This window comes from Phaethon aethereus (assembly GCF_964289735.1).
Source record: "Phaethon aethereus genome assembly, chromosome: 20".
NCBI lineage: Eukaryota > Metazoa > Chordata > Aves > Phaethontiformes > Phaethontidae > Phaethon > Phaethon aethereus.
Genome location: NC_138596.1, coordinates 9,311,100 through 9,336,015, shown reverse-complemented (window position 1 = coordinate 9,336,015; position 24,916 = coordinate 9,311,100). Strand labels below are relative to the sequence as shown.

Here is a 24,916-nt window from a genome sequence, read left to right as displayed (position 1 = left end):
CAAAGCCGCTTCCCTCGGTCGGCTCCCCTCGGTGGTACGTGCCCTCCTATGACGATTATACAACAGACTCGTAATGGCCGTGAACTTATTCAGCCTGGCAGACCTGGGCACTGCTCTACAGGAGGAAGAAGCTGTTCGGGGTTAGTTAAAGCTCCGTGGGCTGGTGCCTGTCCTGCTGCAGACAAGCTGCATCCCTCCTTTACGCTTGTGGGATGTGATGTGGTATGATGATGGCCATCCCTTCCAAATGGCTTGGGAACCGTTTTTGAGAGGTTGTAAGCAAGCCACTTAATCCCTCTCCAGGTCAGCAGAGCCATTGCTGCTCCCCTTGCTTCGTTGGGGCTCTGAGGAGTTTAGGAAGAGTTCAGCCCCGGGCTTGTCAGTCGGCCACCCACCTCCCCAGTTTTTTGGCCACTGCAGTTGATCAGGCCATAGACTCATCCGAGGAAGCCAGGCAAAGTCTGTGCGACTCCGTGCTTCGTAGGAGAGACCCATTTTTCTTCTGTGTTAGTATCCGGTAGCTGCACTCCTCCAGCTAACAGCTTGCACAATGCGGTGAATATAAGCCATGCCCATCTGGCTTTTATTTATACATGATGGGCCTGATCCTGCAATGTGCTGTTGGGAGGAGCTGAGCCTTGGTAAATCCTTCCCCCCACACTCCGCAAAAATGGAGGGTCTTGGCACCTAGTAGGAACATATCCAGGGTAAATTAATACAAAAAGAGATGCGTACATTTGTTTTTACAGTGCTGTAAAAGCAGAGTAGTTAGGAAATCAGCCTATAATTGCCCTCTTAATGATTCTTACTCTTCTGCACTTCTTCAAAGAGAGTCATCTCTATTGTATCAGGTATAAAAAGAGCAGCTTCATTGACACGGTTTATGACTTTATTAAAACCAAGGATTTTATATTAATAACTATCAGCTCCTCAGCTATATTTCCCCAGTGAAGAAAATGTGTATATTGGTGTAGGTCCAAGGCAATTTGTAAACACAAAGTATTAAAAGGCTCAACAATTCTAAAAAGTTTTAATTGGAAACTCAACAAATTGCTTTGCAACGTCTTAATGTTTCAATATGGAGTTCTCAGATAATGAGGAGCTAATTAAGGGGCCAGGATTCATTTTTGTATGATAACTGTCTCCATATGGGCTCTGCATTTGGTGCTTGCAGAACTAATGAAGGTCAGAGCAAAGGAGGAAAGGGAAATTTCTAGCTCTCGGTGTTGTGATGATGCTAAGCAACAGCCAGTATTTCTGCCTGGGTTTTAGGCCAGGTGCTGAGCGAGCTCCATTTAATTCAACGGGACAGTCTGTGTAAGCACTGTCGCAGCTCCAAGCTGCATTTCACAGCCCGCTGCTGCTCCCCGTGGGCTTTGCCACCGGTGGGGCGAGGATGTGCGTCGGCTCCCGTGTCAGCCCCGAAAGCCAGGCTCTCCCCTGCACACAAAACCAGCTACAGGCGTTGCTGGACGTGGCCTGGCGAACGGCAGAGTACGGCGGTGACGGGCGCAGGGAGCCGCTTTGCCTGGGCGCACAGCCGCGCTGCGGCAGGCACGCCGCTGCATCCGGCTCCTGCGGTGCCAAAAGTCGGCAGGAATCCTCTGGGGTGGGCTCCAGGGAAGGGGCTTGCCTCGGAGCGAAGCACAGAAAAGGACCGTGGCTCGGTGAGCTGCCGGGAGGAAAGCAAACCCCATGAGATACCCCGTTCATCCCAAGGCAGGTACGAACCAGCACCGGTGCAGCTGAGTCGAAGGACGGAGGACGGCAGTGCTGTGGCACGCAAAGTTAAACCTGCCGGGTTACTCGCTCAGCTATGGAGCTGGGGCTCGGCACGGCTGACGCGGCTGGGAGCCGAACCTGGGTTCTGCATCCAGCCAAAACGCTCACAAACACCTAGTAGAGTGCTTTTGAATTAATCCCTTGTGAAATATTAACGACACATAAACACAGATAGAGAAGTATGGTCAGATGTTTCTCTGAGGTAACTCGCTGACTCCCATGACTAAATTTGGACCAGCAAGCCTCGTGCACCAAATAATTAAGTCATAGGCTATAGAAAGCAATCCTCTGGGACGTGCTAGTTTTTGAATGGCTCATCCACTTGAAAAGTAATACATACCATTAAGTATATGACCATATGGCATCCATTTATAGAATATTGCACTACAGGCAAATGGGACAAAGGTACACCCCTTCAAGCACTTTTCTCATCTCATTAACTTTGGGTACATGTTACAGAAAAGCTTCTCTGTCTTTGTTGTGTTCAAGGACATTTTCTGCTGTTGAGTCTTGTATTAAACGAATTGCACTAGGAAAATTAGAATCTAAATGTAGCTGTGCCCTAAAGCAAATGCATTATTTTGCCTTTCTGTAATTCAATTTATTTTTGCAGATCAATGTTTTGAAGCAAACATGTTCTTTTGTCCTCAAATCTTGCCTAATGACAAAGACGACTGTGGGTAATTTGGCGCATGGCAGTGCGACGGCGTGGCAGCGTGCCTGGCTGGGGCGCCGGCAGATTCGGGTGGTGCCCTGCCGTGTGCTCTGGTCTACCTGAAACATCTCCCCAAAACTGGACACATTGGCTGGGACAACCTCAGGGCACACTTGCAGAGGTCTTGGAGAGGAACCGTCCGGTGCTCGGGGCGATCCGCACGGTGCTGCGGTGTGCGGGCGGGTGGGACGCAGAGTATGCAAAGCCCAGACGCTGGGACAATAATCTGCACTGAAAAGCAATTGGGCGTGTGGTAGAGCTGACGACAGTCATGATTCAAAGCTACGGCAAGACTGTGCAAGAGAAACGTCGCGATGCACCCGAGGAGCTGTGCAGCGAGCAGGTTCAGGCTGCTGCAAAAGCCTGGCCCCTGCGGTAGGCATCGGTGTCTGTCCCACTGATCGCAGCGGTCGCTGGATCCAGCTCTAAATCTCATAAAACCAGCGTGCTCCCCTTAAGTGAGTTTGCACTGAAGAAGTGCACTAATTAAATAGAAATGACTGCAGGTGCCTTACAGGGTTTTGGCTTAACAGATTTCTCTTGTGCATTGAAGATCAATACCGCTGCCAATTACACCGTGGGTCTCTAGCCCCCTTTTTGTAGCTTCTTGGAGGGAAAACCACTGCTATACATCGAAGATCTCCACAAACCTGGCAGTCCAGAGCCTTGGAAATACGGTGCGTAGCACAGAGAGGAGTCCTCAGTCAGAGGAGCAGCGCTGACACAGGGCTCTATCTACCTCAGACCCGCGTGACTGGCTCAAACACCGACATGTGGAGGATGGTTCGTCGCTTGTGGTTTAACCCAACTCTGGGAAACACACTACACCATTTTTTTCTTTCCCCTCTCCTGCTGCTGAAGAGCCCAGCAGGGACCTTCCGCTAAGGTCGAGAGGTTGAAATCGGTACGTGCAATTTGCAGCAGTCACCGAGTGCTTATATTCAATTTCCTGACCTCGGTGATCCGCGCTGCTTCCGAGGGCTCTAACGCCGAGCTCGAGGGCTGAGCCTCGGCGGCGGCAGAGCGAAGCTGCTGGTGGTGCTGGGTTCCCGGTAAAATGAGCCCTGCCACGGGGAGAGCATACGGTGGAATTATCTAAGGGGAGAGCAGGGAAACGCAGGATTTATTAAAGGCGGTTGAGAAGGGCATGTCAACGTCCGGTGCCTTAAGCTTCAAACTATCAGGAGCTTTAGGAGCGTTCCGCTGGAGAAGTGCCTCGGATCATTTCACGGCGTGCGCTGCTTTGGCAAAAACAAGGGGAGAGATTCTGTCGAGCGTTCAGGCCGCGACGCTGCTCGTTATAACAAGCATCGCAGTGCTGGCTGCGTTAGATGGAAGGGGATTTCTACCGGCGTAAGACTACAGCAAATTCAGGATGAGGAGCGCGCTAAGCATCCGAGAGGGAAAATGATCCAACTGCACCGGGCAGTCTGAGGCACCGTGGCTCCAACTCTATCGAACGCGACGGACTCAATTTTCTCCCGCTGTAGCGCCGATATCAAACGCCGTCACCCCCCGGCCCCGCTCCGCCGTCCGCCCCGGGACGGAAGGGCGGCTGCCGCAGCGCCGCAGGCAGCCGGAGCCCCTGCCCGCGGTGGCAGGCAGCGACGCAGCCTCAGCGCAGCCGCCGTCGCTGCCCGTCGCAGCGGAGAGCAGCCGTAGGAGCAGGGGCAGGATTTTATCTCCTCGAAGCAGTATCTGCTCCGAACGCAAACGGGAAGGTGATCCCGCTGCCCGAGCCCCTGTGGAGCGCAGAGCCAAACCCTCCAGCTTCTCAGCCTCTGGCTCCTTGCGGCAGCTACCCACCAGGTACCACTCGATTCAAGAAGTAAGGAAAGTCGGGATGGTTGCTCAGCAATTACCCAAAACCCCTGCAATAATTCCTGTTACCCCTCCCCTACACTTGTCCACTCGTACAGAGAAGACAACGAACAAAGCAGGGAAGTCTCCTAATATTTTTATTGTTCCTTAGATAACTGTGGATAGTACAAAGTTTTCCTCTTAAAAAAAAAATTAATTACCTTCACACTTCCATAAACAGGACTTCCCATGGGAATCTGATGCCACAGAATTTCCACAGAAGCAAGTTCCAACCACCATAATGCTATGTAGATAGTATAACAGTAAGAGAATATTCTTGTAATTATCAACATGAAATTGGTTATCTGTGTATAAGGGTGAACACTGATCTTTTTTTTTCTTTTTAGAAACAAAACCATCATTTATTAATCCAAACTACATCATTGCATTTACAACATTCATTGCATAAACTGGACATACAAAGTTTTGCCACCTCTGGTAAATAACAGACATACATTATACAATATATTTGCTGAATACATAAGTTCAAACAATATGGGTACAACAACTTGTTCATAATACATACTTAAACCATCATGTTTAATAGTTACTAAGACACAGATCCATGAGCTACTTCGGGTCTCAGCACAGTTAATCTAAGTGACAAGAACACAGTTGAGAGACAGTAGCTGCAATGGAAGGCGAAGAAAACTAACCTGCGATAGGTCTTGTTCAGACAGCGAGAGCTCCTCACGGGGCAGCTTTTTCTGCTTAGAAATACAAATCACACATCCATCATAGCTGACCGCGATGCCGGGAAAATGTCCATGCAACCCACACACAGAGGAGAGCGAGTCTCCCACGGATAAACTTTCAACAGTCATTGCCTTACTTCTTCAGTATGTACTGTACGCTTGCTATCAGAACAGAAACAAAACAAAACCCAAAACTTAAGTGGTTCTTTAAGTGCAGTTCCAGCTGCAAGTACATGGTTATTCGTGAGTCTATAACACAGGGCCAGACTTCTAGAAATGCAGAGGTAATGATGATCTGTCAGGTTTATGCTGAATTATCCTCCATGATGTTGGTCTTAATTTTGGCAGCTGTTTATATATTTACTTATTTAAAATGTGTTTCCTTGATACTAGTATTTTTTTTCCAAAACTCGTTTCTCCCTTTTTTCCTTTTTTATTTTTTCTAAATCAGTTTCTACACAAGGATGGACTACAACTCGTCAGACCTGATGACGTGGAAGAGGGTGACATTGTAAAGTATTTGGTGCCCGTTGTTCCAGGCATAGAGGGCCCGATCCTTGGGGTTGTAGTCCAACATGGAAATGTGCGAGTACTTGTTTTGGAAGGGGATGTCGATGTACTCGTAGGTGGAGGCATTGGTCTGGTAGGCATAGTGCACCTTGGTACCTCCCGAGTAGCCGTTGGTGACATAGAGCGTGCCACAGATGATGAAGGCCTCCCCGGCGCTGCGTTTCGGGTAGCTGGTGTTCCAGGTCTGGAGGCTCTGCAGGGTGTTGGGGTCCAACTTGCTGATGACGATGTTGCCTGCGTTCTGGTTGGTGGCGTAGACGGCCCACAGCCCGTTCTCATCCACCATGAGGTCAATGTCCGAGTGGCCACCCCAGGCATAGTGGTACATGTTGTTGTAGCCGGCATAATCCAGGCTGCGAGTCTTGAGAATGGTCTCTGTTTTCAAGTCAAACCTGATAATTATGTGGCTTTGGTATTTATTGAAATAGATAGAGCCATTGTAGACCACTTGACCGGTGCCCGACCATGGGTGAGGGAGACGGTGAGAGGTAAAATTGTCAGTATTCATGAAATCTGCCATGGATTTATATTCACGGACGAAGCGGTTGTTGTGGTAGCTGTCCATGTACCAGACCTGGGTGAGCAACAGAAACACATGGGGTTAGAAAACAGCAGAGACCCGGCTGAGCCCTTTGCACATCACCCTAGAAACGGAGCTGGGAGGGAAGTCCAGAGCAAGGAATCCAACCTGTTGGAAAACGATGTGTCCGATGCCTGCCACCTACGCCCAGAAATAAACTCAATTTTTGGAACCCCAAATCAGCCAAGAAATCAACTGAACAGCGGAGCTTTCCTTGGGGGGTAACCTGGTATCTCCCTAGGAACCTGGGAGCTTAAGCTGTGTGATGGACACCATCCTTCCAGAGGGCCATTAACACCTTTTCTCTGGCTAAACCCAGCATATTATGTTGATGCCGCTTTTGCTTCCCGTAAGCCCCGTGGTGGTAGCACTCAGTAAATGATACCAGCTGCTGGGCAGAACTCCGTTAATTTGGCATGCAGAAGCGATGGATGCAATCGCTCATTGTCAAGGAAATTCAGGCAAAGTCCATATTGGTTTAAAAATCATGCACTTCTGCATCAAAAGCTGAAACCAAGGCTGCTAAAATATGAGAGACAAAGACATCAAAATCTCGCTGTTGGTAGATGGGGGAGAGATTTTAGATCATCATTTAAGTGCCAGTTCACTAGGGACACTGTCTAGACTCCTTAAAAGACAAATATTTTGTCATATGAAACCAATTCTGAGGCATATGACAAAGCTGTGCAGTTAATATCAAGAAGAAATATCCAGCCAGCGAGTGACATTCTCTGTGCAGTTCCTGCCTAAAAATAAGATAGCTGCTCTCTGTAGAAACTGTTTGTGAAGGAGAAAAGGTAAATTAAATAGCAAGAGGGAAGCCTTTAAGGATGCAGATTTGGGTAATGTGGTAGCGCACACTTCTTTTGCAAGCCCCTTGTAAAATCTGGGGTATCACCTCTGCAATGTGGCTGTCTCCAGGGTCCCTCAGAAGAGCAGACAAACATTTACACACGGTGTGTGCATGTAAACTGCTTTTGGCTGCTGTACTTGAAAGGCCAGGTGGGGTCTGCAAAAACTTTGTAGGGAACTTCAGCCCTCCGTCGTCACCCCCCCGGAAACACTGCCGAGGTGGGGAATGAAGCTGCAGCAAGTGGCTCTGACCTTCACACCTCCGCCGTGGGCTTGAGGATGGCTGCAAAAGCACCGGAGAAAAACCACGCATGTCCCTGAGCCCACGGCGGAGGGGTGCTTGCAGCCTGGGAGGGCTTCTGCTGTCAGACTCGGCACCGGAGAGCGTTCCTCACGTAACGAAATGCCTGCGTTCAACAAAACCAGCTCGGGAAATTAAAAAAAAAAAGCCAAGACAGAAAACTGATTGTCTCTCTGCTGCTCCCATTTCATTATTTGGTATTAAAAAAAATCACGCGTGCCAATGCATTGTGCTCAGTTTTTAGAGAGACAAAGAGAAGCCCAGAAGAGCAGAACCCCTTGCTGGGGCTGCAAGGTGGCAGGACCCGATGGCGTTTCACGCTTTGGAGAAGCAGAGATCGATGGATAGCAACGTCTCATCGCACCGGCTGGCTTTGAGCAACCTCCTCCTGCCAATACACATCAATCCCAGTGCTCAGCATCCACCTGCCGCCTCGCTGCCGGGCCGCGCCGGCGAGACTCGCAACCTCCCCCAGTTGTGTTCAATGATTTCTTGACACAAACAAATGACCATGCGAACCACCGAACACCTCCCGGGGCTTGGCGACATTAAGATGGATGTGGGGAACTGCCCATCTCTCCCCATCACCAGCTTCCCACTCTGCCAGGTAGCCAATGAAGTTCACTTAATTGTGTGTTTCTAATAAAATTCCCAGTAGATTTATAGATTATATACACATACACGCTTGCGAAGCTTGAGGTACAGTCCAGAGTAAACTGCTTGTCTAATCTCGCAGCAAAAATGCACTGCAGAAAAAAGCACGGCTAAAAAAATATTTAAAAATAGTGGTTTGAGACAAAACTCTCTGAAGACACAGGAAGATATTTAGCATTTGATCAACCAGCTCCAGCTGCAACAGGCCTGACCCTCCCTTCACAGACGTATAAATCACATTAGTGCTGAGGGATGCAGCAAACAGAGCCTGAAGGGGACAAGTCTGTCCCCTCTCTTGAGCAAACAAGATGTGATGTGGGCAGAGCTTTCCCATCCCGCTTCATAATTAGGATCATATTGGGGCTATAGGTGAAATTTTGTTTAATAACTGTAAAATATGGAGGTGTCACACTGGGGAACCAGCGCCAACCAGCTGGCTGCTGGAGGGAAAGAGCCCGACATCGCAAGTCATTGCTGCACATCCACGGGCAAATGGAGCCACCCCCAGGGACGGCTTCTCCAGAGCATCCCTCCTCCTCCCTTAGCTACAGAAAGGCGATCATGGGGCAGAGCCCTCAAAATAGCTGCCCCGATACAGCCCTTACTGGTGCCTTCATCCGTTGATGAAGGCTGCTGCACGCAGGAGGGAACTACCACGCAGCCAAGCTCTGTGGTTTTTGTTTTGTTTTGCTGCCTGCAAATCCGCAGCAAACACTCGAGATTTTTTCCATTCCATCAGTCATGAGAAGCCTGGATTGATTTTCAGCCCATTATTGGCCTCCTACCTCCTTGGGATCAAAATTGAATGGTCTGAATGGAAAAAAAGGAAGACAAAAACAAAGCAAAACAAATCTCTCTCTGGCTGCAGTCACTTAATTCCTCACAACAATGAAGGTGCAGGATGGAGGACAAATGCAGTCAGATGACAGTGTTGGAGGCACTGGCAGCAGAAGGGCGGCAGGGACCAGGACCATGGGTCGGCCCCAGCTCCCTCCTGCCTGCCAAACCCAGATGAAAAACCCAGTATTTGATTTCCGCCCCCCCCGCAGGGGGCACAGACCTCGTGGTGACCCTTCCGAGACCATGCACGCTCAGCACTGCAGTGCGCTTCACCTGCCCTGGGAAGGGACCGCTGTGCGGGGCTGCTCAGCCCCCTCCTCATCGTCCCTCCCTGCGGGATCCGCAGCCCCCTCCCGCTGCAGAGGAGGCCAGCAGAGCCCTGTGAGATGAATTAGGACCTTCCCCGGGCTTCACGGGGCACAGCCTGGGCTTCAGCCCTTGGATGTAATGAGTTTTCAATGACCCCAGCTGCGCTGGTGGAGGTGGGAACACAGGGGCGAAGCTGCCGCGGTCTTACCTTGTTCTCTCCCTCGGGAGCGAGAGGGTCCGTCATCCACGATCCGAACCTGGACCCCGAGGTCTTAATTGTGATTGGGTCACTTATTCCCGTCAGCTTGCCACAAGCTGAAAGAGAGTGCAAGGCTGGTGAGCAGCACGTCAGACCACCGCCACGGCCCGTTCGGCGGTGGGTGTCTGCCAGCCAGCGCCGAACCCCCGATGAGGGGCACCAGCGCCGGCCACCACCCACACCGCTCTGCCCACCGCTCTCCCCCGCTGATGGGCAGCTCTGGTTTTATTTAATTAGAGGTAATTAGGCTGAGAACAACTGTCGGATGCTTTTGTTTGTTTCATGCCTCTTAATAACAATTGTCCTTATCACACTGCCCCAAGAAAACAAGCTTTCCTGAACCAGCCACGCTGCTAACGTCACAGAACAGAAAATGAGGAGAGTTAGCCGGGGTCAAGCAGCCAGGTGGAGAAATTAGCTGAATAGCTCTGCTCAGTTCTGCTCTAATCGAGTGGGTGCAGCCGAGATAAAAAGACAGAGGTATCTATTCCAGCCCTGCTGGAAACATGTACTTGTTACAGGTTATGCAAAGGAGAAGAAAAAAAAAGGTGGGAAATTATTTGCAATATAAATCTCTTCCCTGCAAAAACTATTTACCAGCTTCTACCAGCCACCTTGTCTGTTGCCCATCATGTCTGCACACTCAGGAGACAGTAATGAATTCCCCAGCCTCCTCCTGTCTCCTCCACCCGCCGGGGCTTCGCCAGCGCCAGGAGAGGAGCCCAAACACAGCAGGATGGAAGGCAGGAGGTGGGAGGGTCCCTCGGGTGCTGCCCCAGGAATCCTGCTCAGACTCAGCATCACCGCAACAGCGATGTGCACCCATGCGGCGCTACACACCAGGTTTTGAAACATATTTAGGTGCTCCACACCGTTGATTTCAGGCCATTGAATTCACCGGGCATGTCAGCACACGTGCAAGCCCAGCTAAGTGCCTGGCTGTGCTTTTAAGCCCTGAACAGGAGGTGAAGCAGTGTCGACTCTCTCCCCAACTCACTGCGCCGGCTGCTTGTTCCTCTTCCGTGGTTCTGTCCCCTGACACTGAACTCAGCACCCCTCCAGGGATGCCCGGGAATAGGTGCCTGCAACCTCAGTGACTACAACCTCAGTGCCGAAGGCGCAGCCACACGCCGAGTTCCCACTTCCAACGATACCCCCGAGTTTCAGCAAAGCTGCCGTTCGGTCTCCTGCAACCCCAGCATTTCAGCACCTGTGTACTCAGGAACAAGAGGGGAGGAGGTGAAGATGTGGCGGGGGTGCGGGGGGCTGGTGCTGGATGCTCTGTCGCTACGGGAGCACTCACTTAAAACCCGGACACGTTCAGCGCAGAGCCGGTGCTGCAGCAGCATCTCCTGAGCCGGGCAAGCCGAGGTCAGCGGCACCAGCGGGACAGCCGCAACCTGAAGTTCAGAAGGTGTTTCCTGACGTCTCCTTTTTGACGTGGGTTTGCAGGCTGAGCTGCAGCTGCACTGAGGGCACCCGGGGCCGAGGCCACCGGTGGGAGCCCGTGGAGGTGCTGCTGAAAGATGTGTGGAGCTCTGCCAGCTCAGGACAAGGCCCTTCTGCTCAAAATTGCCAAGTAGAATCACAGAACGGTTTGGGTTGGAAGGGCCCTTTAAAGGCCATCTAGTCCAACCCCCTGCAGTGCGCAGGGACATCTTCAACTAGAGCAGGTTGCTCAGAGCCCTGTCCAACCTGACCTTGAACGTCTCCGGTACGCGCACTCTGCAACACCTCCTCGCTGCCTGTTCTCACGGGCCACAGCCACCGACCTCAGCTCTGCGCTGCGGGCAAAGGGGTCACCTTAGCCTGGGCATAAACCAGATGAAGACGTTCTTGATATGCACCAGCACGACATGGCCAAAGGGACCATCAGTCTTCCCACAGCATTCAGACAGCAGGCAGACAGAGACCCCACCGAGAAGCAGAGAGCTTTCCTGGCCTCGCTGAGACATGACGTATGGGAATTTGTCCTCTTGCCTGCCTGATGCATTCCAAGCCTCTCAGCACGGGAGGAGAGCGAGGTATTGACAAAGGGATGTAACGGGTTAAAATGACAGATGCTTAATGTCTTGCAAATTCCCCTTGCAGAGGACCAGCCTTCCTCTAATCACAGATCTGCTCAACGCTACCTTCCATTATCACAGCCCTATATTGCTGTCACTTTATCTCTTTCCTTCCATTTCCCTGGAGAGAAAGCCCATTGCTTAAAAAAAAAAAAGTAAAGAAAAAGCAGCAGCAGCTGATAAGGGTAAACCAGTGTTGTTTGCAAGTAGTGAGGCTACATCTCATACAGGTTTAGCTGGAGGCACATTCACAACAGCTCTTCAGCAATGCAAGAGGGTTGCTCTTACACAGGGCGAGGGGTTTTCTTCCTTGGCGTAAGGAAGGGAAGGCTGATGCTAGCGGGAAGGCTTCAGACGGATCCTGGAACCAAGCGCTTTAAAGCCCCTCGTTAGCTACATTGCTGCAGCTCTCCTGGGCTTACCACCCAGGGATGGACAACCACAGCCTCTGTGTTCCTCATTCACCGTCCGTTCCTGCCGAGATGCACACCACACTCCTAACACCGTCGGCTTTTTTCCCCCCTTCTATGGGACAAGCAATCATTAAAAGCAGGAGGATTATTTTACTGGGGGCAGAGGGGACTCTGCCTTCTACTGCTTCCCTTGGACATGTTGCAGCTTGAATCAGAGCAGCAGCTCACGAGACAAGATTCCCGCATCTCCCCGTGCTCCAGCACAAAGCAGCAGCTTGCGCAGCCTTGAAGCACCCACCAGCAGCGCTTGCCGGTCTCAGCAGTGCTCTCCTCTGCGGATGAAGAGCAGAGCTGGGCGAGAGCCCGAGCCACCCAGCATCCAAGTCCTTCCTCTGCCAGACTCTGCTGACTCGCACAGGGGACTTTTTAAGCCCTGGCTGTGATTGCCCTAAAGCTGCTGCCCTGAGCAAAGCCCTCCTGCCCCGAGCAGCCCAGCACCCACGGGTGCTGAGCTTTTCGCAGCAAACCTGCTCTGCCGTTGGGACGGCAGGAGCATGGGATGCTACAGGCATTTCAAGTCACTCAGATGAATGCACACCGGGAAAGCATGGCCTGGTGCTCATCCACGAGTCCGCGACACGGGGGAAGCCTGTGAGCAGCAGCTTTCGGGGCATGCACAGAGGATCTGTTTTCACTCCGGTTTCCCCAGCACTGCTCAGGTCCCTGGACCTGTGGCCCACGTGTGTGTCCCCGTTCCTGGAAAACAGCACAAATCAGCCTCTTCCCGAGTGACCCTCCAGGCTGACCCAGCCAGCTGCCTCCGACCTGCTCCCTGCAGCTCAGGGGGGCAGCGACAAAACACCACCTCCAGGCACACAGCCCCTTCCTCTAGCTGCGCGAGGAATTTTCCATCAGGAGAAGACACGCTTTCCTCCAGCCAGCTAAAACGAGCGCTACCATCCTCCCCGGTTACCAACACCCCCGCTCCATATTTCTCCTAAGATCCAGCCCACAAGCGACGTTTAGCAGCTCAGCAGCAATTTATCCGCCAACGCAACCACCGTGTTGACACCAGCACCATCTCCTTCTGGACTCCGCGGTTCTGCTTGGCCTGCTGCCTTCCCTGCTGGGGCTTCCCACAAAGCCGAGGTCTGACCTCCCTGCCATCCCGGTCCCAGCCCTCCGCAGCGGGGACGGGGCTGCGGCGGTTGGGTCGCGTCCTGCTCTCGCCTCTGTGACCTGGCCCGGACCCTGGGGTGGGTCCCAAAAACATCTGGGACAGGCTGGCAGGGCTCTGTCCCCACCTCTGCACTAGGGTTGTGGGCTGAGATCTTTGCAAGAGTCAGGGAAAGCTTGTGCTACCAGGCAAACGTGAGCCTGTGGAGCACAGCCGAGTTAAATTCCCCCTTGGATCAAGGAGCGACAACCTCTCCACTCCTCCAAGGCTCCTCTTAGGAACGTTAATGGAAACGTTAAAATCCCTGTATAAATAGTGATCTTTAAGAGTGTAAACAGAATAACAGATTGAACGTGCCATTATTGATTTTTTTTTTCCCTTCACACACATGCCAGGGTCAGGAAGTGTTTTCACTATTGATCCATCAATAATGCTCAGGAAACCCAAAATGCAAAACAGGACCTTGTCTAAGGAAAACGCTGCTGCACTGTTGAGCATCAGTGCTTCCCAGAGGATGGGGAGAGGCAAACTGGATGGGAACATGGCACATCCCCCCCTTCCCTTGTCCCGTGCTTATGCAGCAGCTCCCTGGTCCTGCTCTGGGGTCTCTAAGCTGTATCCTGAGCTCTAGCAGGTGAACACGCACCAGGGGAGCAGCGCTGCTGGCCCAGGCAGGAGCAAATCTAAGCTCAGACGTGCCACTTGAAGTGTCAGCGAATCCCTCTGAGCAGATAATTTGCAGCAAACAGCCATCCTCAGCAAACGGCTTCACCGTGCGGTAGCGAAGTGTCTGTAAGGTTGTTATCCGAATTTAACTCAATTAACCACCGTTTTCACCGGTTTACACTCCCGAGCGATAAACAACATTGGAAATTCAATCCATGCTGTTTGCTGTTAAGTGACCAAATAAATCACGCTGCCGGGAGAGCAGCAAACCCTCACGGACGAACCCTTGCGAGGCTCAGTGTCCATCTCCACAAGCACCCAGGGCTGCTGCAACACCCTGAGGCAGAAAAGCTGCCCTGACCCCACAGTCACAGAGAGAGCAAGAGGAGAAAGAAGGGGCACCAACAAGAAGCCCCAATAAAGCCTCAAAAAGATTCCAGACCCCCCCCAGAAGTTTCTAGAAAATGTTGTCCGCAAGAGCTCACCATCCTAGCTGCCTCAGTCTTAGCTGGGCTACTGCCTCGGCTGGATGGGCCAGCTGGAGGACCTGAGCATGAGCCAGGACATGGCCGACAGCAGAAGGGGCTAATGGTCCAAGAGCAAACTCTATTTTTTCTGGAGCCCTGAGTGGTTTGGGAGCTGCAGGAGGATCATCGCAGCTTCCTGGTGCTGGTGGAGTCAGCCGGGGCTGGGCAGCTCCAGCACAGCCGGCTGCAGAGGGGCTGTGGGGCTCAGGGCGGTTTCGTTTAAAGAACTACCCCTGGGAAAGTACTGCTACAGCCAGACTGAAATCCCTGGTCCTGCTGCTGTTCCCTCTCCCGATCACCCACAGCTCCTCCTCATCTTCAAGAGATGGACTGAAGGCTACGGATGCAGCAAGCGGATCCCTCCTTGGGCACCATCTCCTCTCGTCACGCCCGCCTCTGCCTTCAGCAGGGGAGCAATGAGAAAAGCCATAGGGCAGAGCTGCGGGGGGGCTGCCGGGGGGTTGCTGTGTGACCTTGCTCAACCAGGCGCTCTTGGGCCGGTTCTCCATCCCTTCTTATCTCACCTGCTGCAGGACCGCCATTCCCGAGGTGTCTGTACGGACCCCACGTGGTAAAGCCCCAGGCATTAGGTACTGCTAAGGCAGAGCGCACCAAGTCGTTACGACCTCCCCCCTTTCTGTCCCCCCCAAGCTTTCAGGGTGAAATTCCAGCGGGTGAGGACAAGGTCCGGCCTTCCCTGCCGCCACCCCCGGCGCCGCTGCCTCCCCCGTGACCAGCACGGGGCGAGGACAAGGACCGCAGACGCGGTGCGGAAAGCAACGGCACGACTCGCCTCAGCCTGTCCTGCCCCCGAACCAAAAAATGAGAAACCAGGCTCTGCCCTCTCCCGGGGGGCTGTACCTGCCGCCCGGCAGCTCCCCGGGGGTCTCAGGGCACCACTCGCTCCACAGTTAAACCCCTCGAGCATCCAGGCTTACGCGGAGGTTCGCTTTCCTCCCTGAGGTCGCTCATGGAGGACGTACAGGGCAACCGAGGGCAGGACGGAACCGCAGGGGGAAATACAGGGCAGGCGGCTGCCTACGGAAGCGCGGAGGCATCTAGAACCGAGCAAAAGCAATCCCAGCAGCGGAGACAAGAGAGAAACGAAGCGTTACCTTGCCAAGGATATAAAGAGCTCAGGAGAGACCTGATCTTCCATGAAGTTACCTGAGAGTGTAATTTCGTATGTGCTACCAAAATAGACTGCAGAGCAGTTAATGTGTTTAGATTATCTAAATTGCTTAACAAGAAAGTCAATCATGTGAGTAGAAATTAAATCAAGTCAGAGCCAGGCCAACAAAGGTGGGGAGGCTGCTGGCAGCCGCGGGAGGCAGCACCCTCCTTCCGCCCTTCGCCACCCTCTCCCTGGGGTCCGATGCCGGGTTTAGCTCCAGCTGCGTCTCCCCACAGCGGACCCGCAGGCTTCGGTCAGTTAAACCCCCCGACTGGGATTACCGAGGAGCCCCTCAGGGCTCAGCACCGCTCGTTACGTGGCCTGATGGACGGGGCTCCCTCGGGGAACGGGGGCGATGGGGAGGGCTCACACCCTGCACGGCGGCACCGGCCGGACCAAACCGCGAACCCGCGCCGGCCACATCATGCTCTTCTCAACAGGGGTTTGCAAGATGCAAAAGGAAAGGAAAAAAGGGAAACCGAGTCACAGCCTGCGCGCGCGCTACTCGGAGCGGCGCGCGGAGACCGCCGCTGATGGGCCGGGTCCGGCCAGCAAACAGATGGGACGTGGATGCGTAAGCAAAATGGGAGCATGTGTTTGCTTTGCATAAGCGGCGCTCGCCGCAGGCCGCGCGTTTCCCGCGTTTCACCGTCCGCTTATGCAAACGCGCTGCAAAAAGTCACATGCCTGGTCAAGGGCCCGATCCTGAAGCACTTACGCCATGAGCAACATCGGTCACGCAAGTAATCCTCAGCGGGACTACTCCCAAGATTAATGTTACTTATAGCATAAATATTTACAGGATCAAACCTGGCTGTGCGAACTCATCCCTTACAGCCAGGCAAGGCACGAGGAGATGTCCAGTCTAGCATCTCTGCCTCCAGACGGGATGCGTGGTTTAACGTCGATGGTATTTAAGCCAGTGCCACCACGTTGTTCTGAGCCTACCTAATTTTTGCATGCATGCACGAAGCCTTTCTTCAAGATTTGACACTCTGTTCTGAAGCTCTTCGTAGTCATAGGCGCCAATCTCTTCCTGGAGTTCGTTTAGAACTGACGTCAGATTCTGGACCTCCTCTTTAAACTGCAATACCAATTTGGCATCGGCTTTGTACTCTTCCAACACTGGTATCAAAGGCCTAAGTTCCTCCATTTTCGCTTTTATTGCCTGCAAGGTTAAAATAAGCTCGGTTCAGTGCTATGCGTGCAAAAATCTGCAACACTCTGCCTTGACCTGGTCGCTTCCTACGTGAGTGCAATGTTCATATCCCACAATTATTATCATTAAAATTATTTTAATTATTATTTTGGTCCAAATGATGTATTGGAAAGAACATATTAAACAGGCTGCAGAACACCAAAATATTTGGGAAAGGCCTTTATTTGTCATTTTTAGAATGCAACATCTTAGGGTTACATGCTTCAGATCACATACACAAAGAGTTCTTTTTTTTTTTTTTCTTTCCAAAAAATAAAATAAAATAATATATATGCATTGACAAGGGTTTCAAACTATTCATGAAATGCATCTACAATTGCATGCAAAGGAAGATCTCAGTTGTGTGGTTCAAGGTTCCTTAGTGAGATATGGTGCTAATTTGGAAAATAATAAAAAAAATAAATGCATGGTGCAAAATGCTCTGTGGCCCTCTTTTCATGGTTACATGGGAGTGAACTGCTTCTTCAGTCACTGCAGCATTGAAAAAACTTGCTTTTAAGTTAGCCCTGTAAGCAAGAAAATGAAATACTGTTGAGGATCTAGCTCACTAACCTGCCTTATATAGATAGCCATTCATAGACAAATACTCTTACGGAACGAAAGAGGAAAAAAAAAGAAAAACAAACAAAAACACAAGAGCTCCAAACCACTCACATTTTAATGCTGGCATTAGCAGAAACAAAATGCTGTGGCTGTTATTTAAAATGGTGCTTTGGCAGCAAAGTAGACAAAAATTCCATACTGTTTTTAGGCATGCTATCAAGAACATAAAAATCAAAGTCATTATCAAATTTATTTTGCAGAAACGAAGACTTTTTTTCTTTTTTGTTTTTTAAATTAAATGAAGGCCTCGTTTAAAGGCACGGTATGCAGCATTTTGTTAAAGATGCTTTGCTCCAGCAGCTAATGAGCAGACATAAATATGCATGCACCTAGCCGTTAATGAAGCATGTTAGTGTACACAGTATACCTGGGGCTGCTTAAACTATTGCACAGTGGCCAAGTTCACGGCGCTCAGGGCTGTGACATCTGGCTGTCTGCTGAACCAGCTCGGGGGTGAGCGGGATCAGAAATTGGTCCTCAGCCTCATTTCTTCCCTTCCCAACCCCTCCTATTTAAGCCAGGAGGCTTTCCCTCCTGTGGTTTGCATGTGGGGAATATATTTGTTTTCTTATTTACTTGCAGTTCCTTGGTGCAAGCTCCCTGGCAGGCAATGGGGAGGATTAAACGCATTAGAATGGAGGGGGGACAAAAAAAAAAAAAAAAGAAATAAACAAAAAAGAAAGTCATGCTTAAAGCAGAAAGATGGTCCTGACGTCCAGAGTGTGGAGCTAAATTTAGGGTCCTGTGGTTAACAGGAGATGGAGAGTGGAGGAGATGGGGTTGGTGAAAAGTTTCAAGAACGTTCTTCCCGGCTTTTTAGTAGTTTTGGTATTTCAGTATTCAACATATCAATTTAAAAAATTTGCTGGGCAGCTGCCTGAAAACGAGGATGGGAATCAGCTGGGTGGCTGATTAGAAATGTCCCCAAATTTCACTAGAAATCTTCTCAATTGTTTTTTTTTTAATATCTATTAATCCACGACATTACTGAACTTTAACCCTCCAAATATTGCTGACAGCCTCTTTCTGGCAATGATTTCCTTTGTTCTGAGGCAAGTTCTTGAAAGTCCATCGCTCGCAATGACAGCTTCATTTAAAAGGCTGGTATCTTTACTTCTAATTTGTACGACACCAGGACAACACACACATAATCCATCAGAAGGTGCTGGTTCTGCTGCCAACACCATTAATTCAAAATTGGACATTTGCACACCCTTCAGTCGTGCAGTTTGCCAGCCCAAGGACAGCTGCAATAGTCGTAAAAATAGTTGGTTTTTTTTTGGGGGGGGGGAGGGGGTTGGTTGGTTTGATCGATTGCCCCATTGCTACAACCACCCCAAGGAGGGGAGCGATTTGGTGACAGCCCGTTGCGGTCTGCCACGTGCTGCAGAAATGGGAAGGGAGCCCCAGCTCCCGGCTCTTCCCAAGAAAATTGGGTCCCGGGCACGGCGTGGGGAAGGGCTGCCTGGCCGTGGAGGGGAACCCACCTCGCCCTGACCTCAGCCGCCCTGGGGTCTCCCTGCAGACCCTCTCTCGCGGAGCAATCCTACACTGCCTTGTTTGAGGCACCCAGGTGGTTTGTGGATACGGGAACGCGGAGATTTATGCTTTTACCCTACAGAAAAACGTACTGCGGCTCAGGGTACGCCGCCGCATCCCGGATCTGGCCGTGCTTTGGATAGGAGGGACCCGCACAGCGGCGGCCGCCAGCGCCGCGTACGACCAGGCTGATGGGGACCGGGGCCACAGTCCCGCGTGCACCCCACTAAATCCCCGGCCACAGCTTCGTGAGCAGGTTGGAAAGCAGACGTACCTTAAACTGCCTTGCCAGGTGCTGCTTGTGGCTTTCTTCCACTTGCTTAAATTTTGATTCCAGTCCCCTCATCTGGTTTTCCATCTTCTCAACGTACTGTAGGTCCCTCTGAGTCCGCCTGTCCAACACCTCTATCGACTGGGACATGTTTTGCACCTGTCAAACGAGAAGGGGTTCGTTAAGAAGGTGTCGCAAGGCAGCCCCGCTCGCATCGCAGTGCCGAACACTGCCCTTCTCCCCAGGCAGCAAAGCTAAAGGGTAGAGCAGCCTATGCATTATTTACTAGTTCATCAGCAGCATCCCACAGTATTACAACCCCTACGCTCTAAAACAGAGCAAACTGGTTTCATAAACATTTATTCTGCCGTGCTGCAGAGAATAATTTAACAATCCCACGTGCAAATGAGGGTTGTAAGTCAAGGCTAAAATGCATCACTCACGACGGCCTCTTTGAGAGGCTGGGACGGCACCCGCTGTCGCACGAGAGGCTCTCAGTCGAGCAGAAGCAGGTCTGGCTACGAGAAACGCTTCTGCTGAGGTGCACATTATCATTTCTTCGTGTACGCAAGTGACACTTACTGATTGCCTATGTGCAAACTTTACTCCCAGCTAGTAAAAACTTCATTATCCAAACAGCCCCACTCTTACACAGCATCTGCCACCACAAAGCCAGCGGCAGGGGAGGGCATCTCGAAGCTGGGAAGTACCACGGGAGCTCCCGCGCTCTGGCTGGCCCCACGGGTGCCTGCCCACTCGGGCGGTCGTGCCGCGTCGGCATCTTTTCTAGCCGACCGATGCCGCATCCCCGCGGCTCCCCGCGCAGCGCCCATCTGGCCCCGCCGAAGGAACGATGCAAGAAGGTTGGCTGGGCTCATCGTGAGAAAAAGAGCTGAAGGTGCAAGGAGGGGAGGGAAACGATAGCTAGGCTGACCTGATTTTGAAGGTTGGCTGCCACTTGATTTATTAAGACATTTCCTTCTCTCGTTTTTCAGGCTAGGAGAGGGTAAACGAAGCTCTGACTTAGGCAGGCACCTATTTTAGCATTAAGCAGTGGGTGTAATTTAAGACGTCTGCACCAGGGACAGTTGTGTTTGTGCCATGGTTTGTACATTACAGGGCTCAGCCCACAGCTGGTGCTCCTGCCGCTGCCGCGTTGCCCACAGAAATACATACGACTGTCAGCACCGGTAGGGATGACGTCTGTGTTTAAAATGAATCAGGCATCTAAGCACGCTGCTGCATCATGGCCCTAACTAAAGGCATCCTGGACCAAGCCTCTTCGTCTGTGGGCATCTGAGCAAAACCCAAATGTGAGCCAGCGCCGTCTCTGCGGATCCGCTCCGAGACACTTCCCAGAGCCCATGCTGCCACATCCGCTCCCGTCTGCGTCCTCGCCAAAGCCACGCGCAGACAGGCTGGGATGGGGAAAGAACGGTGCAAGGGCAGTGTTTCCTCCAGCAAATCATACTGGGCTGCTGTGACTTACCTCGAGTGACAGAGCGAGGGGACGGCGGGACACCCGCACGCAGCCAGGTCTTGGAGACTACTTGCTGAAACCAGCATAGGTCAAATGCCAGCTCTGGCGTCTGCATCTCTGAGAGGGATCAAAACGCCCATTGCTCATGCATGATGACAAGAAAACTATTACAGGGAACTATTAAAAAAATGTATGGACAACCTATATTTCAAAGGCCAACAGTGAGGAAACATTTCCTACAACCAGTACAACTGCGCCGGGGGTCTAATAGTCTTCCTCAGCAAAGCTGAAGCTATTTTCAACCTGAGTCCCAACAGATCACCCAGAGATGAACCAGCACCCATCCTGACTACCACCACGGACCTGCTCAGGGAGGTGTGAGGAGCAGGGAAGAGCAGAACAAGACCCTCTTGGTTTGAAGAGGAAAAGAGCAAACCTGAGCTCAGCCCGAGCCTGCGTGGCTCCCGTTTAGCCATGCCTCCCCCGGGGTACGCGAGCACTCAGCGGACACGGCTGGGTGCTAATTTACCTGGGCTGGATGTGGAGGAGTTTGAAGACCTCTCTCTACCCTGAGGCAGGAGAAGGAAAGTCTTAGACAAGCATGAGTGGTCTGCACATATTTTTATCCTGGTAATCCAGTCTTATCCTCCTCTGAGTTGCGCTGTATCTACATAGCAGAATTGTTCCAGTGTGTTGGCATAGGAATGACTTGTAGGGATCATACAAAATTGACCTCATTTATTCCACTAATGCTTAACCCCAATTAAAGGCCAAGCTGCAAATAATCAGAAACGAGCATTTCTGTAACAGTACACTGGTACCTGACCCCGTAGGGGCTGAGCAAGGCTACAGGGAGGCTCCTTATGCTGCCTCTTGGATGGTGGGGAGGGAGAGCCAGGCTCTACTGGGAAATGAATCACAGCATCTCGCTCAGGCTTCTGCTCTGAATCACCTCTGGAGGAGTCTGCCTCTCCCCTGACTGCAGAGGAGAATAGCCTCCTCACATGTCTCTAAATCGAGATGCCTAAAATTAGCTGCTGTGCTATTTTGGGAATGTGTTTTACAAGTCCAGACTCTCACTCTTCGTTGCCCATATTGTTTTCAACCAGGCAAGATTCTGGCCAGACTTGTAAAAAGTCGGTCTTCATCGTTCCTGATCTCTGCATGCTTCATCAGCTGAAGATCTACTTGTTTTCCTTCATTAGCATATTAAGCCCTTGATCCAGCGAAGTACTTTGGCATATGATTAGATTTCAATGAGACTGTTCATAGCTTAAACTTAAGCACGTACGTAAGTGCTCTAATGAACTGAGAATGAAGGATACTGTCTCTCAAATTCCCTCAGCTTCATCCATTAACCGCTATCCTCAAACATCAGCTAAAATGCTCTTTGCCTCCATTGGTGGAACACACACTCTCAACATGAAACTTCATTCTCCACCAAGCTAATGGGAGAGATACCTGTGATTGTTTTGGGGCAAAGAGTTAATTTTGAAATAGAAAATTGATACAAACGAAACTTCCAGTGCTGTTCTTGTCATCATTTGACACCAAGTTAAGTAACCGAGAGACAATATTGGCCTGATGACCCTAGTGAAATTCATGTGGTCAAAGCCATGGTTTAAACCCTGCTCAAGCTTCCTTGTGGACCAGCCTTTCATGCCAGCTCAAAGGAGCTGTTCTAAGCCCATCTTTGGGGTTTGAACTGGGATGCATCTTTAGCTTTGGGTAGCTGGACAAACGGGGGGAGCAATAGCATGAGGCATCTGGAGGGAGACTTTTGTGGTCTATAGGAAGGATAAGCAGAGAGAGGGACTCAGCCGACAGACCAGGTCATGAAAAGCTCATCTTATAATGTCTCTAGAAGGCAAAGTGAAGACTGAGAAGAGATGTCATTGTCCTCCCTATATACACCTTGGAGTGAATATCAAAGGAACAAAAAGAACTGTTTAATCTGGCAACCAGGTGCTGGCAAAGAATACGAATTGGCAGGAAACCAAAAATGGTTTAACCATCAGAGGAGGAAGACCTCCCAGATAACAGGGCCAAAAAAAAAAAAAAAAGGAAAAAAATCCATTTGAAGATAAAACATAATCTGTTTATGAACAAGATTTAGGCAATGTCTTGGTTTGGATGCAGTCCAAGATCTGGACTCAGCACCTGACACATAAAAGACTGGAAGGACTCCGTGTACTCCAGCCAAAGATGAGCTCAGACACCTCGGTGTCAAAACATGGGCTGAACAGTTTGTGCGGTGGCGAGCAGACCTGGCTCACCTCACCTCCCTTACCGCCTGCTCTTTAAACTGACGGGGTGCCCAGGATTCTCTTGCAAGCGGCGTGAACCGCAGTTTCCAGGCATATGCCTGTGCCCATATGCTGAGGGTAGACGGGGTCTTGCCATCTTTGAACCTCAAAGTACGTTCAGCTGCTGAAGTCCCTGGGAAGAAAATTTTCACTGAAGATGCTGTAATTGGTTCGTGTACACACGCACACACAAATGCAGCTTATTTCTTGCCCGTAAAAGCAATGCCTTATTATCTCCATAGGTGACTGCCAGGTCTCCTCCTTTGAAAATCCAAACAGTTACCTCTTTGACACATGCTTCTTCATCCGCTGGCGGAGGGAAATTAGGAGATGCGAGTTTTTCCATCACAAAGCTGGAGTTAAAATGTCAGCTGAGGGAAGAAGTTTTCAGGTTTGAAATCCTTCCTGGGAAGCTGTAAGCTCTTCTCTGCAGTTGCATTTTCCTATAGGGATTATCGTTTCAGCCTTCGTCAAGATCAGATGTCTGGCACTAAGAGCCTATTTTTTATTTTGGGGTTTTGATATAGGTTAGCGTAGGAGTGAGATGCAGACAGATTAGCAGGCAGGTAACATATCCCCAGAACACACGCCTCGAAATACTGCTCCTCCTCACTTTATTCATTGGCAGCCGGAGAGCTGCATAAGGGAAAAATCACTGAGCACTTACACCCTCGGCACGGGAGCTGCTGTTATCCCGGGGCTCGTACGCCCAACTCGCCTGTCCATTAGCAGAGGGCACTGGGTCAAATCCCGCTTGTTTAATGCACGTGAGCGGTTCTGGGAACGCGATGGCTCTCGGATGCCCGTGTCAGCTGCTAATATAATGCCTGCTGCCTCTTAGACAAATGTGCTGTTGGACCGATTGCTGATATTGCTTAGAGTAATAAAAGCTTGAGTGGGATTATTTTTAGAAGCCTCTGACATACCAAAGAAGTGTTTTGGGGCTAAATGTTTCCTGCCTCGCTTTATTGTCCTTATCACATAGGAAAATCAGTTAAGTGTAGGTTTAATATTGTTATGAGTGACTAATACATCAACTTCCTACAAGCAGCAGGATAAAAATTATTTTGTCATGCACAACACATGCCAACATAGCATTAGGGCATGAGGGATAATTACATATCCAGCACAGGAGTCCACTTACATTTTAAAGAGAAGAGCACCATTTCACATGAAACAGCATTTCTTCAATGAAATCTATTATCTGGAAAATTTCTTGTTATCGGGAATGTTTCCCTAATGAGAGTCTTTGATCTCTTTGGACAGCGGGCTGTTAAAAACTGATCAAGTGGATGTCAACGTTAGAAAGAAAACCACTAACTGTCATTTCTGTGCTATTTGATGTCAACAACTTCTACTGTTTTATTCGACCTTTTTAATATCAGCTTGGCTAGGAATGCATGGGCTTGGGGTTTTTAATTCTATCTTCTCTCGTCTTTGTTGAGGCTCACCCTTTGAAACTGCTTGTGTTAACATAATGAAAAAAATGAGTAAATTACATCTTTTTTTTTTTTTTTTTAGCAATATGGTTCAATATCGTTGCTTTGATGTCAGCAGTTTTAACCTGACCTTAGGCCACGATCCCTTTTCCTCTGTGCCACAGGAACACTTAGAGATTTAAACTCCCAACTGCAGCTGATTTTTCCCCACTACACGCACAGGGACAACTATGGCACAGGAGGGCTGGCCCAAGGGCTCCATCTTCCCTGGAAACCCAGGCTCAGCGCAGCTCGCTCGGCTTTTTACTCCCAGTGTCATGCCAAACCAAACCACCTTTCCCACAAGGGGCCAACCATTACCTTTTCTAATAGTTGTCTCAGCTGCTTTGTCCTGGCATCACGCGAGCACATCGTCTGTTGAGGTGCCACCACTGTGCATATACAACGTCCCTCGCTATCTTGGGCAGAGCTGTAGACCTGCCAGCTTTCCTCTGGGTTGGTAGGCAACACCTAATTAGCACAGGGAAAGACGGGTTAAGTAAATGGGGGGAGGCCTGGCAGGGGTGTGGGAGGTGAGGGGGGGCTGAGTGGAGGAAGCAGGATGGATGTGGCAGATACT

The 24,916-nt window shown here is 50.7% G+C and overlaps 1 protein-coding gene across 2 annotated transcripts in view; it reads right to left on the bottom strand.

The window, feature by feature from the left end:
- Window positions 1-5,052: 5,052 nt before the first annotated feature.
- OLFM1 (olfactomedin 1) overlaps window positions 5,053-24,916 on the bottom strand; it is a gene marked incomplete at its 5' end in the record, with an annotated part of 33,790 nt that continues 13,926 nt past the window's right edge. For both annotated transcript variants that reach the window (XM_082008903.1, XM_082008902.1), the window contains 5 exons: window positions 5,053-6,196; window positions 9,367-9,473; window positions 16,389-16,608; window positions 19,076-19,231; window positions 24,658-24,807. In XM_082008903.1, the coding sequence (XP_081865029.1) occupies window positions 5,522-6,196; window positions 9,367-9,473; window positions 16,389-16,608; window positions 19,076-19,231; window positions 24,658-24,807 (1,308 nt within the window). In that variant the 3' untranslated portion in view covers window positions 5,053-5,521. The remainder of the gene's footprint in view (window positions 6,197-9,366; window positions 9,474-16,388; window positions 16,609-19,075; window positions 19,232-24,657; window positions 24,808-24,916) is intronic.